The 12,310-nt window shown below is 48.0% G+C and overlaps 1 protein-coding gene and 1 long non-coding RNA gene across 5 annotated transcripts in view; one reads left to right on the top strand and one right to left on the bottom strand.

Annotated features, from left to right (window-relative positions):
- The window catches only part of WBP1L (WW domain binding protein 1 like), a 60,599-nt gene extending 48,916 nt beyond the window's left edge, over positions 1–11,683 (top strand). For all 4 annotated transcript variants that reach the window (XM_030335553.1, XM_030335555.1, XM_030335552.1 and 1 more), the window contains 2 exons: positions 6,488–6,649; positions 7,985–11,683. In XM_030335553.1, coding sequence (XP_030191413.1) covers positions 6,488–6,649; positions 7,985–8,727 — 905 coding nt within the window. In that variant the 3' untranslated portion in view covers positions 8,728–11,683. The remainder of the gene's footprint in view (positions 1–6,487; positions 6,650–7,984) is intronic.
- Positions 176–1,167, bottom strand: LOC115527759. Its single transcript, XR_003973010.1, has 2 exons — positions 1,131–1,167; positions 176–498 (listed from the first exon to the last, which is right to left on the bottom strand). It is a non-coding gene; the product is annotated as an uncharacterized LOC115527759 (long non-coding RNA).
- Positions 11,684–12,310: the final 627 nt, after the last annotated feature.

Raw genomic sequence — 12,310 nt, 5'->3', positions numbered from 1 at the left:
AACCTAGAAGCAGACTTTGGACTTGTTCCACTGTCGCTTTTTTATGGAGTATTTTTTGGGGGGAATAAAAGAGGAATGGAAAGAAAACCCTTCCCATAGGTGGTCATACCTGTAACAAGAATAGTAGTAACAATCTAGAGAACTTATTATATGCCAAGCATGGTTCTGAGGACTCTCCATATATCAACTTGTTTATTCCTCACAGTGACCGGTAAGGTAGAAACTGTTATTCTCCTATTTTACAGGTGAAGGAAGTGAAAACAAAATTACCAAGGTCACAAAGCTAGGAAGTAGTTTTGTGAGCTGTGATTTGAATCCAGGTCACTGCCTCTTCCCTTCTATAACTGCAGTCATGCTTATAGGAAGCTTGTCCAGTCTTTCAGATGAACTTGTAAGTCTTCTGAGGTCTTCTGTTCCCTGATTCAGGCCTTTTCCACAGAGGCAGTGGCAGGAGCTCCTGCTGAGAGCTTTAAGGGGCCGGGGAGGTCACCCACCATCCTATGACGTAGAAGGAGAGCTAATTTACAGTATGCTTTGGCTTCCTAATGAGGAATTTCCTGCCCCGTTGGGGAGTGGTGTTTTCCCAAGTTTATAGTGAACTCTGGGGCACATGACTCAGTTCCTACATTGAACTGTGATTGTTTTTCAAAACTTGTTTTCTGTTTTGCTTAGCATGACAAATGCTCCCCACCATGAGATCACAGCTTTCAAAGTTGTCATTGGGGAATGTAGTCTCTGGGTAGATGTGTGTTTGGAAAGGAGGGCATGCTTCTGTCTTTTCTCTGTGTGTCTCTTTCATTAGGTTTTTCTTTTGTAAACTTTCTTCCTTGTTTGTGAAATCTAGCAAAAAGATCAAAAGTTTGTACAACTCCGGAGGGACCAGTCTGGATATTCTCCCTTTTAAACTTGGTGGGACATTACTTTGACTCCAGTGACTCCCAAGAGAGTCCATTTTGTGAGGGCCAGACGAGAATGCCTTTTGCCTTCCCACATTAACCCCACCATTGGGACCAGCTCATTAAGGGTCTTTTCTGGACCTGTGCTAACACACCATCTTGCCACTAGTCGCATTCTGCTTCCAAGTTAGATTTCCCTCCGTTTTGACCTACACACATAATCTTTTGTCATACTGTAGTAGAACTGAAGAGGGGTGTCTGGCTGGCTCAGTTGAAAGAGTATGCAACTCTTGATCTTAGGGTGGTGAGTTCAACCTCCATGTGGGGTGTAGAGATTACCTAAATAAATAAAAACTTAAAAAAAAGAAATGAACAAATTAGAACTCATTTTGAGACTTGTAACATAAATATAACATCACACAACTGGTACCTGGTAGGGAGACTTTTTCTACCTGTTATTCTACATGAGAAGAAGTAGGGTGGTGGAATTTCAATGGACACATGAGTTGTCTGGTGCTCTCTTAGATATGACTAAGGCAGTTTTGCTAAGGGTGTGTGTTCTAGTTGTCTCATTTCTTCCCCCAGTCTCCTGCCCTGCCTAATTTTTCCTTTAAAAAAAAAAAAATCTGTTTTTCTGTTATACTCCTAGTTTGGTGGATCTCAGTCTTTTTTCTGGATGAAGGATTCCCTTAAGAATCTGATGAACATTGGGACGCCTAGGTGACTCAGTTGGTTAAGCATCTGGCTCTTGGTTTTGGCTCAGGTCGTGATCTTGGTGGTTCGTGAGATCAAGCCCAGAGTGGGGCTCTGGGCTGACAGCGTGGGGCCTGCTTGGGATTCTCTCTCTCTCCCTCTCCCTCTTGCCCTCTCTCTCTCAAAATAAAAATACATAAGTATTTTTAAAAAAGAAAAACAAAAAACAAAACATTAAAAAATAAAATCATGTTTCTTATATAGTCTATAAAATGAGAAATACTGTCCCTGGATCATTTATATTGCAGCATAGAGGTTAAAAGTTGGTTTACCTTTTAGGTAAGAAACTGCTGAAAAAAATGCCTTGGGAGGTAAAAACTAGTTGAGTTAGATGCTAATTATCTAATGAGAGAATGTACGTTTTTTTTTTTTTTTTATATATACGAAATTTATTGACAAATTGGTTTCCATACAACACCCAGTGCTCATCCCAAAAGGTGCCCTCCTCAATACCCATCACCCACCCTCCCCTCCCTCCCACCCCCCATCAACCCTCAGTTTGTTCTCAGTTTTTAACAGTCTCTTATGCTTTGGCGAGAGAATGTACGTTAAAGGTATACCAAGAAATATAAAGGATTGTGAGACTATGCTGGGCAGGTGAGAGAAATATAGGTAATATGGACGAGTGGTTAGCCCAGAAACTCTTAGACTGGACTCTAAAATGCATTTGGAAACCAGACTCTTCAGCAGAATGCACTGTACTTTTTTGTGCCACCAACCCCCAGCCCTGAAAAGGGTCACAGATCCAGATGGCAGGGGCTGAGGATGTTACGGGACAGCATCAGGGAACCACTTCCCTCCCAGAGCTCTTCTCTGGCCTCAACACCATTTCTGAGGGCTCTTGTGATGGTGTTTATCCAGTCCTCAGTCAACCAGCAGCAGGAGAGAAAAATATAAGTGAAATTAAGCAAAGGTCATTAGTGAGTCTGGGAAAGACCACAAGGGAGACTTCTTGACTTCACCTCATGTGTATGTTCTCTGCTTAGGAATGGGGTTTTTCAGGGCACCTGGGTGGCTCTGTTGAGTGTCCAACTTCAGCTCAGGTCATGATCGTACAGTTTGTGAGTTTGAGCCCCACATTGGGCTCTGTGCTCATAGCTCAGAGCCTCGAGCCTGCTTCAGATTCTGTGTCTCCCTCTCTCTCTGCCCCAACCCACTCGCATTCTGTCTCTGTCTCTCTCAAAAATAAATAAACATTAAAAAAAAAAATGGTAGGGGTGCCTGGGTGGCTCAGTTGGTTAAGCGTCCAACTTCGGCTCAGGTCATGATCTCATGGTTAGTGGGTTCCAGCCCCGCATCAGGCTCTGCTGACAGCTCAGAGCCTGGAGCCTGCTTCAGATTCTGTGTCTCCCTCTCTCTGCCCCTCCCCAGCTCATGCTCTGTCTTTCTCTGTCTCTCTCTGTCTCTAAAAAATAAATAAACGTTAAAAAAAAAAAAAAAAGAAATGGGGTTTTTCTGTTTGCCGATGGGATAAAGGGAAAAAATCCTCAGCCCATTGTCCTCCGCCTGTTCTCTGGTTGGGAGGCCTCAGGAGAAGGTTCCATTGAACACTGACATGTGCTGAAAGCAATTAGGTGTCATACATACAATGGTGTTGCCCGCCTGCCAGGGCCAGGCTGCTGTACCACTGTCCCGTTTCACTGTGGTGGCTTTGTGAGAAGATTCAGCAGGGACACCTCTGGGGGACAGAAAGAGCCATTGCCAGAGCCACACCCTAAATGTCAGTGTGATCTTTTGGAATATTGTATTCTGGTACAAATGGGGAATAAAAGCAGGTGTATTCACATACAAGTTTGTTTGGGGGAAAGGGGGGCTTTTTTTTTTTTTTTTTTTTTTTTTAAGTAAGCTCTGTATCCAGCACGGGGCTCAAACTCACAACCCTGAGATCACACAGTCTACCGAATGAAACAGCCAGGAATCCCAGGGCTTTTTTTTATAATTTATTTTAAGTTATTTTTATTCTTAAAAAATTTTTTTCTTAGATGTTTATTTATTTTTTAGAGAGAGAGAGACAGAGCATGAGTGGTGGAGGGGTAGAGAGAGAGGGAGACACAGAATCCAAAGCAGGGTCCAGGTTCTGAGCTGTCAGCACAGAGCCTGATGTGGGGTCTGGAACTCACAAACCGTGAGATCATAACCTGAGCTGAAGTCAGACACTTAACCAACTGAACCACCCAGGCGCACCCCCCCCCCCACCGCCCCACCTTTTTTTTCTCAATAATCTTAACTCATTCTGATGAGAGATTCATGTGAAAATGCTTAAGTTCTAAACACAAATTTATCATCACAAAGCAGGTAATCAAAAATACAGGCAGCATTTGTAATAGAAAAAATTGAAATTAATCAGGTGTAGAGAACAAATGAACAGTAATCTGTTCTTAGTAACAACTCACCTTACAATTGTTCCTCAGGTAAATTTTTTATTGAGAACTATATATATCCTTTTTATTTTTAAAAAAAAAATTTTTTTTTTAACGTTTATTTATTTTTGGGACAGAGAGAGACAGCGCATGAACGGGGGAGGGGCAGAGAGAGAGGGAGACACAGAATCGGAAACAGGCTCCAGGCTCTGAGCCATCAGCCCAGAGCCTGACGCGGGGCTTGAACTCACGGACCGCGAGATCGTGACCTGGCTGAGGTCGGACGCTTAACCGACTGCGCCACCCAGGCGCCCCTATCCTTTTTATTTTTAAGAACTACATGTTCACCTTAGAGAAATTTGAAATGCAGATAAGCAAAAAACAGGAGATCTAATACCAGAAAATCTACTGTCCTGTCATCCAGGTCAAAGGTGGCTTCGCTTTTTTTTTTTTAATGTTTATTCATTTATTATTATTGTTTTTTAATTTTTTTTTTAACGTTTATTTATTTTTGAGACAGAGAGAGACAGAGCATGAACGGGGGAGGGTCAGAGAGAGAGGGAGACACAGAATCTGAAACAGGCTCCAGGCTCTGAGCGGTCGGCACAGAGCCCGACGCGGGGCTCGAACCCACGGACCGCGAGATCATGACCTGAGCCGAAGTCGGACGCTTAACCGACTGAGCCACCCAGGCGCCCCTATTTATTTATTTTTTGAGAGAGGGAGAGAGAGAATACCAAGCAGGCTCAGTGCTGAACATCACAGAGGGGCTCAAATTCACACACCATGAGATCGTGACCTGAGCTGAGATCAAGGGTTGTATGCCTAACTGACTGAGCCACCCAGGTGCCCCAGGATCATATTTTATGCTGTTTTGTATTTTGCTTTTCTCTCTCTTTTTTTTTTAATGTTTATTTATTTATTTTGAGAGAGAGCACACACGCGTACAAGTGGGGGAGGAACAGAGAGAGAATGAGGGAGAGAATCCCATGCAGGCTCTGCACTGCCAGCACAGATCCTGCTGTGGGACTCAAACCCACAAACTGAGATCATGACCAGAGCTGAAATCAAGAGGCGCTTAACCGACTGAGCCACCCAGGTGCCCTGGTTTTTTCATTTAATGTTAGAAACATCTCTATATGTCAAAAGTACGATTCGATGAATATTTTTAAATGATTTATGTCATTTCATTGTGTGAATACATTACCAGAAGAACTTAAAAACCTGTCTAGAAATTTATTATTATTTTTTAAGTAATTTCTCCTCCGAATGTGAGGCTTGAATTCACGACCCAAAAGAGGTCTATATGCTCCACTTACTGAACCAGCCAGGCATCTTCCCCTCTTAATTTTTTAAAGAAAGGACAGCAAAAATATAAAATTGGTCACAGACATTTTTAAGTTTAATTTACTTTGTTTCCAGGTTTATAATTTTAAGGGCAAAATTGAAATTTCTCCTAATCCTACCACTTAAAAATAAGTCACTATTTTTGTGTTTTTCCTTCCAGTCTCTTCCCCTCCGTGTGTGTGTGTGTGTGTGTGTGTGTGTGTGTGTGTGTGTGTATTTTTTTTTTTTTAACAAAATTGCTCAAGGATTTTCTGTATACATTTGAAGATTGGAGAGGGGTCTTATATTGGGGTTTGCAAAGATTCTCTGAGTCTGACCCAACAGAACACAGTGGGAAACAAGAAGAAATAATCGGCCTGGAGAAGGGGAGGCTGCTAATGGCCCTGAGCCTAATGTAATCACAGGCCAAAGGGAGGTGGGGGTGTTATTTGCAACTGTAGGGGATGGAATTGTACTGGATTATGTCAAGAGCAGAGGAAGTCATTTACACTCTCTAGGGAAGAGATGGACCTGAGGCGATTAGAATTTTTCCAAGTATAACTTTAGTGACTTGTATTACACCAGTGTGCGTGGAAGAGAAAAAGCCCATGATCTTTTTGGTGATATCAAGAGAATCCTAAGAATTCTCTTATCAGGCAGCCCTTCCAAGGCCCTTTGCAGTTGCTAATCCACTGGGATTTTGAGGGGCTCTTTGCTTTTGGTGAGTAGTCTCATATAGCAGCAGGAAGTGAGGCTGTGGACTGGCGGTACGGTACTGAGCAGGGCTTGGAGGTGGGGGTGGGAGATGCGTAATAAGAAGGGCCGAAGCATTTGTGTCCGGGACAAAAAGAGGAGGAGTGTGCTGTCCTAAAAGGTGAGCATATTTCATGCCCACCAAACCTAACACGTAGGCCCAGCGGTGCCAGACAGGTGCCTGTCACCCTCTCCCACCCCATCTTTCACTCTGGCACAAGCACGTGTGAAAATTGAACACAGGTTCCAAATACGAATTCACTCGGTGAGGCCCGACAGTGCCAGCCTCGACCAGGTGGGCACTGTCTGGGGACCCCCTCCCCCCCCACTCAGAAAGCTGCCCCTCTGGCTGCTGTTCACACGCTGCGTGTGCCTCTCTGCCTTCCTCCCCGCCCCCAGGGTTCTGGCTGGTGTGGACCATCATCATCATCCTGAGCTGCTGCTGTGTGTGCCACCACCGCCGAGCCAAGCATCGCCTTCAGGCCCAGCAGCGGCAGCATGAAATCAACCTGATCGCCTACCGAGAGGCCCACAATTACTCAGCGCTGCCATTTTATTTCAGTACGTACACGAAAAGCCGCCAACCCCCCCCCACCCCAGGGAGGACACACAGACTGTGGGCCCCAGTGGGCCCTCTTACCCAGCACAGCACAGAGTCTTGCAGCTGTGGGAATGAGGGGCACTCCCCTTCGGCACAGAGGAGCATGTGAAGCCGCTGGTCCGGTCCAAATCCACACCGGCCAGGTTCTGACCAGGTTTTGGATCCTTTAGCAAATTGTTTTTTTAAGGCAGATGGTCAGAGGATGTATGATGTGAGTAAATCAAGGTTTAGATTCCTGTGGCCTGAAATCCTTCCATTTTGCTAACTGCCCTGTGATATGCCTGAGCCAAGGCTGCCATGAAAGAGGCAGATGGTGGCTGGGGCGGGGGGAGGGGTTGTGGTGGTGACACTGGGACTTCCTGAGAACCAAGAAACGTGGTGACTCACTGAAGGACACTCACGTGACTTCCCCGGGGGGAGGTTCTTCACACATGACCTCTCAAAGGGTCATTGGAGGCCCAGCTTGTCCAGAGCCATTCTACAGTGTGTTCTATAAAAGAAAGTGGCCACAGGTGTGGAATTACACATCCGGAAGCATTAAGTGCGTAGCACAGTGCCCGGCATATAGTAAGTGCTCAGTAAATGCTAGCAGTTATTGTTATAACCAGACCATCTGTGCCTTGAGACATTCAGCACATTCGAAAGATAATAAGCCTTGGTTGGCAGGACCCTCCCCCTTCGCTGGTAACCCACCCGCTCCTGATCTGAGTCAGGATGAGGCTTGGTTTGTCTCTCTAGACCACCTCCAGCCACACTAGATTGAGGGACAACACAGATTTCTACCCTCCCAGAAAAAAGGGCCCTTTACATCATATGCATCTGGAAGGGTGGTGGGGTGGGGAGGGGGGAAAAAACGTTGTCAGGAAGTCTTAAATTAGGGTCCCTGACCCTGAGGCCTTATGGGACATAGATGGAGGACAGAGTCTGAGCAAGAAACATGAGACTTGGGGGCATGTGGAAACAGATCCGTTCCTGGCAGGAACGATCTCTTGGCCATCCACCACACTTGCCTAACCCTCTGCCTTAACTGCAGACAGGCAGAAGTCTTGCCTATGAAGCAGCTTTAGGGGCTCTCAGATTTCAAGAAGCTAGATTAGGTCACTCCCAGTCTGTCCCTCCTCCTCTGCACAGTTGTCCCATCCCCCTGCCCTGCCCACAAGCAGGAGCTGTAGCTGTCACTTCACGGGTATGGGGGGTGGGGATGGGGAAGAGGCCTATGTTTAGTGCAAGCTTTGCAGTCTGTCCTACAACAATTGCCAGTGCGGTAATTTCTCCTCCCTGCCTCCCCATTTTAGGGTTTTTGCCAAACTATTTACTACCTCCTTATGAGGAAGTGGTGAACCGACCTCCGACTCCTCCCCCACCGTACAGTGCCTTCCAGCTACAGCAGCAGCAGCAGCTGCCTGCGCAGTGTGGCCCCACAGGCGGCAGCCCCCCGGGCGCCGATCCCACCAGGGGCCCCCAGGGGGCGCAGAGCAGCCCCTTGTCGGGGCCCAGCAGAAGCAGCACGAGACCCCCGAGCATCGCTGACCCTGAGCCCTCCGACGTGCCAGCCAGCACAGCAGCCACCAAAGCCCCTGGGATGGAGCCCAGTGGCTCTGTGGCCGGCCTGGGGGAGCTGGACCCTGGGGCCTTCCTGGACAAAGATTCCGACTGTAAGGAGGAGCTGCTGAGAGATCACAGCTCCGAGCAAGGCAGCGCCCTCCCCGATAGCAAAGACAAGACTCCCGGCCGACATCGACGCTTCACGGGTGACTCGGGCATCGAGGTGTGTGTGTGCAACCGGGGCCACCATGACGACGACCTCAAAGAGTTCAACACGCTCATTGATGACGCTCTGGATGGGCCCCTGGACTTCTGTGACAGCTGCCACGTGCGGCCCCCCGGCGACGAGGAGGAAGGGCTCTGCCAGCCCTCCGAGGAGCAGGCCCGAGAGCCCGGGCACCCCCACCTGCCACGGCCGCCCGCGTGCCTGCTGCTGAACACCATCAATGAGCAGGACTCCCCAAACTCGCAGAGCAGCAGCTCCCCCAGCTAGAGCAGGCCCTGTCTGTGGCCTGAGAACTTGGCACAGCAACCAGGGTAGGGGGGAGCATCATGACAGAAGCATTAAGTGACTTTCAGAAAAAGTGGTACAGCCACTTCCGTTCTTTGCCCCCCGCCCCTCGCTCCTGCATTTTCCTACGTCTCCAGCTACAGCTGGGGGTTTGGATGCCTCTCTGCCCACAGGAGCACAGCGTTGTGGAGGGCTGAGAGGTTGGTTCGTTCTGTGACTCATTCCTCATATCCCACCCTGTCCCCCCTTTTCTCTTTTCAAGTCATATCTCAGTACCTGCTTGGGTCAGAGAGATGTGTGTTTCAGAAGCCCCAAGGAGGGGGCTGAGACTGTGCCCTGAGGTGACTTTGGTGGTGGAGTGGATTTATGCTCTGGTGTTCATTTAAGAGAACTTTGCTGTGTCTCAGCCTGGGAGAGGTGGCAGGTCTCAGCCCTGGGTGAATAAGGAAGGCCGCAGAGGCCCAGGGATTGTCACCCCTCGCTGCCAATGTCTGCAGAGCCAGAACTGGGCTCGTCCTGGGGGACGAGGAGAGCTGATAGGCAGTTGTGTGGTAGGTTGGTGGGGGGCTTGCTGCTCTCAGATTCCAGGTGATCAGGTCAATGTACCACTGGGCATCCTTGAGGGGCCCTTCCCAGCAGGTTTTGGCTGGCCACAAGACTGGTTCAGTGTGGAACATCACATCACCTTCTTTTTGGTTTCTCTTTAAACAACAACAGAGCTGAAAACAAGAACTTTATCAGTGGGGGCAGGCCAGAAAAGGGAAGTCTGTGGCTCTATCCCAAGTTGACCTTTAAAGAGCCTGACTGCCTTTGAGCCAGGAGGAGATGCTTCCTGGGCAGGCTTGGGGCTATCTTGAACTTCTGTGGAACCACAGGAGGCCCTAAGCCGTGGCAGTGGATCTGGGTGCAACTCTCTGCATCTCTGTCCTTTGCTCTGTGCCTACGGGTGACCAGGGTCCTCCCCCACCCAAACACACAGTCTGCAGGCCTTCATGTCTCGCTGTTCTCTATGAACAAATGAGGAGGCTGTGGGTCCTCAGAAAGAGTGGTCCCATAGCCTGGCTTTTACACAGTATTTTCTCTTGATTCTGAATACGTTCTTCTGGGTTTTTTTTGTTTTTGTTTTTTTTAAACTGACTACTCGGAAAAAAAAATGCCTTGGTTATCTGTGGTTTTCATGCCCTTTCCCAGTCCTTCCCCAGCCCCCTTTTTGAGTGGGGTAACTATTTTTGTAGCCTATGTGAAGAGCCTAAGTGGCCCCGGTAGGAGGGTGAAGGCAGTGGTCCAGAGGGCCTGCAGGATCCTTATTACTGTAGTTGAGCTTTGATAGGAATAACCTGAATGGAGAAAGCAAACAGCTAAAACTAACATTCCCTGTCCAGTGCTGTTCATATGAAGAGTTTGGTTCTTTCCCCCTCTCTCGAACGATGATATTCACATTAGGCATTGACATTGCAGTAAGAAAGGAAATATATATATATATATATATATATATATATATATATATATATGTATTTGTACAAAAATAGACAAATCCAAGGCTGTGAGGTGAACGAGTGTCTGCGGTTTGGAGTCCACAAAACCAAAATCCATGTTGAACAAAGTGAAGTCTGTGTACAATGACTTTTTGGATAACCTTTGTGTGTCTGTCCATTGTGTGTGAGCCCCCAGCCCTGTTTTCCTGTGAATATACTTTGAATGGCAGCCATTGTGCTCACGTCGACCACACGTTCGGAGCAAAAATGGCGCTCTCAAGGTAATTTATTTTACACATTTACTGTTTACTGAACAAACGTCTGACTGTGTACTCGGGTGTATCCAGCAGCATTGTCAATGGCAGGCCTCCCCCCACCCCCCCAGCCCCGCGTCTGCCAGAGACAACTGTGCTCAAAGTAGAGGCTTTCCTCTACCCATCACTGCAATTTGCACATCGCTCCGTGGACACTCGGAGGCCTGTGTTCTGTTCCCTGTAAATGGAAACGTGCTCTGAACCTGTCTGCCCCCCTTGGCGCCTCCTGGCCCTAGGTGTCAGCCCCCAGGGGGTGTTCAAAACCACTCAGCACAGAAGGCGAAGGCGGAACTTCAGACAGAAGCTTGATTGGATCTTCAGTGACAAGGTTGGACTAGCTGTGGCCCAGACGTCAGCCCTGTGCCTGGAATTGCCAGGAGAGTTTGGGAGACACCACAGAGCCAAAGGGCTTACCTCTCTCTGCTGAGGTCCAGTGTCGTGCAAGCAAGCCCGTGTGTGGCAGGAGTGGGTGGGAGTGTGTCTGCAGCCCTCAGATGCCTTTCCTTCCACCGTTGTTGTTGTTGTTGTTGTTGTTGTTGTTGTTGTTGTTTTTTAAGTAAAATCCCAAACAACTCACTGAAGGATTCACCAGAATGAATCCTTCTTCAGTTAACTGATCAAATGGATGAAGCCTGGCCCTCTCAAGTTTCCTTCCCCAGTTGGGAGTGGGGAACTGGCCTGCGTGTTAACTGTTGGGGTCACTGCAGCGTCCTGCCCTAAAGGCATGAGAAGAAGAAAATGGAGCTGCCGGAGCCAGGCTTGATTCCAGGGGTCACAGTCCGGCCCCTGCCAAGGGGGGGGGGGGGGCCCCCCTGCCAGGAGAGAGGTGGAAATAGGGAGCTGAAGGACTAGTCAGGGGGCCAGGGAGATTTGACTGAATCTGGTTTTCCAGGTGAACAAGAAGGAGGGGTTGGTCTGGTCGAGGGTTTGGTGCTACAGTCAGAAGATTTGCAAATGCTAACACATTCCTGTGTGAGGCACATCACCATTTGTCAGTTCTTGTGAATATGTGTATTTTAAGCAATAAGATTCAGCTGGTCAGACTTTTCTGGGCAGTCTCGGTGACGCATTTCCTGTGCTGTGATTGTTCTGAAGACAGAGTGGCTCTAACCACTGTGAGAAGCCCAAATAAAATCGATCCCAAAAACGCGACTGTTCTTTTTTTCTTGCAGCACTTTGGGTTTTTGTTGTTGTTGTTGTTCCCCTTCCTCATACTTCAAGGCTCATCCTGCAAGATTCCTAGCTGCATTTTTCCCTGGTCCACACAGGGACCGAGAGAAGTCAGGGAGCGGTTGAGGACAGGCCCCTGGCCCGAGCAGAGACCACGGGACCAAGGGCAGGCTGGGTAATGCTTCTGCTGAGGCCACACTTTGTCCTAAGGAGTTTTCCCTAAACCCTCTCTCTGCCAAGGGTATATTTCTGATGTTTGGAATACTTTGTAAAGTTCCACAAGCAGGTTAGAATCAGACACAAAAAAAAGCAGAAACAAGTTTTCTCACATACCCGAAAGCTGAAATGACATTTGAAAGAAGGCAAGCACTCTGTGAGATCTTTTAATGATGTGATAGGGGGATGTCTGGTGGGCTCAGCCGGTGGAGCGTGACTCTTGATCTCAGGTTTGTGAGTTCGAACCCCGCATTGGATGTAGAGATCACTTAAAAATAATAAAAATCTTGGGGGCACCTGGGTGGCTCAGTCGGTTGAGCGTCCGACTTCAGCTCAGGTTATGATCGTGCTGTGCTGTTCGTGGGTGTGAGCCACGTTTGACCTCTGTGC

Source organism: Lynx canadensis, chromosome D2 (genome assembly GCF_007474595.2).
Source record: "Lynx canadensis isolate LIC74 chromosome D2, mLynCan4.pri.v2, whole genome shotgun sequence".
Taxonomy (NCBI): domain Eukaryota; kingdom Metazoa; phylum Chordata; class Mammalia; order Carnivora; family Felidae; genus Lynx; species Lynx canadensis.
This window is presented reverse-complemented; position numbering and strand designations above follow the sequence as displayed.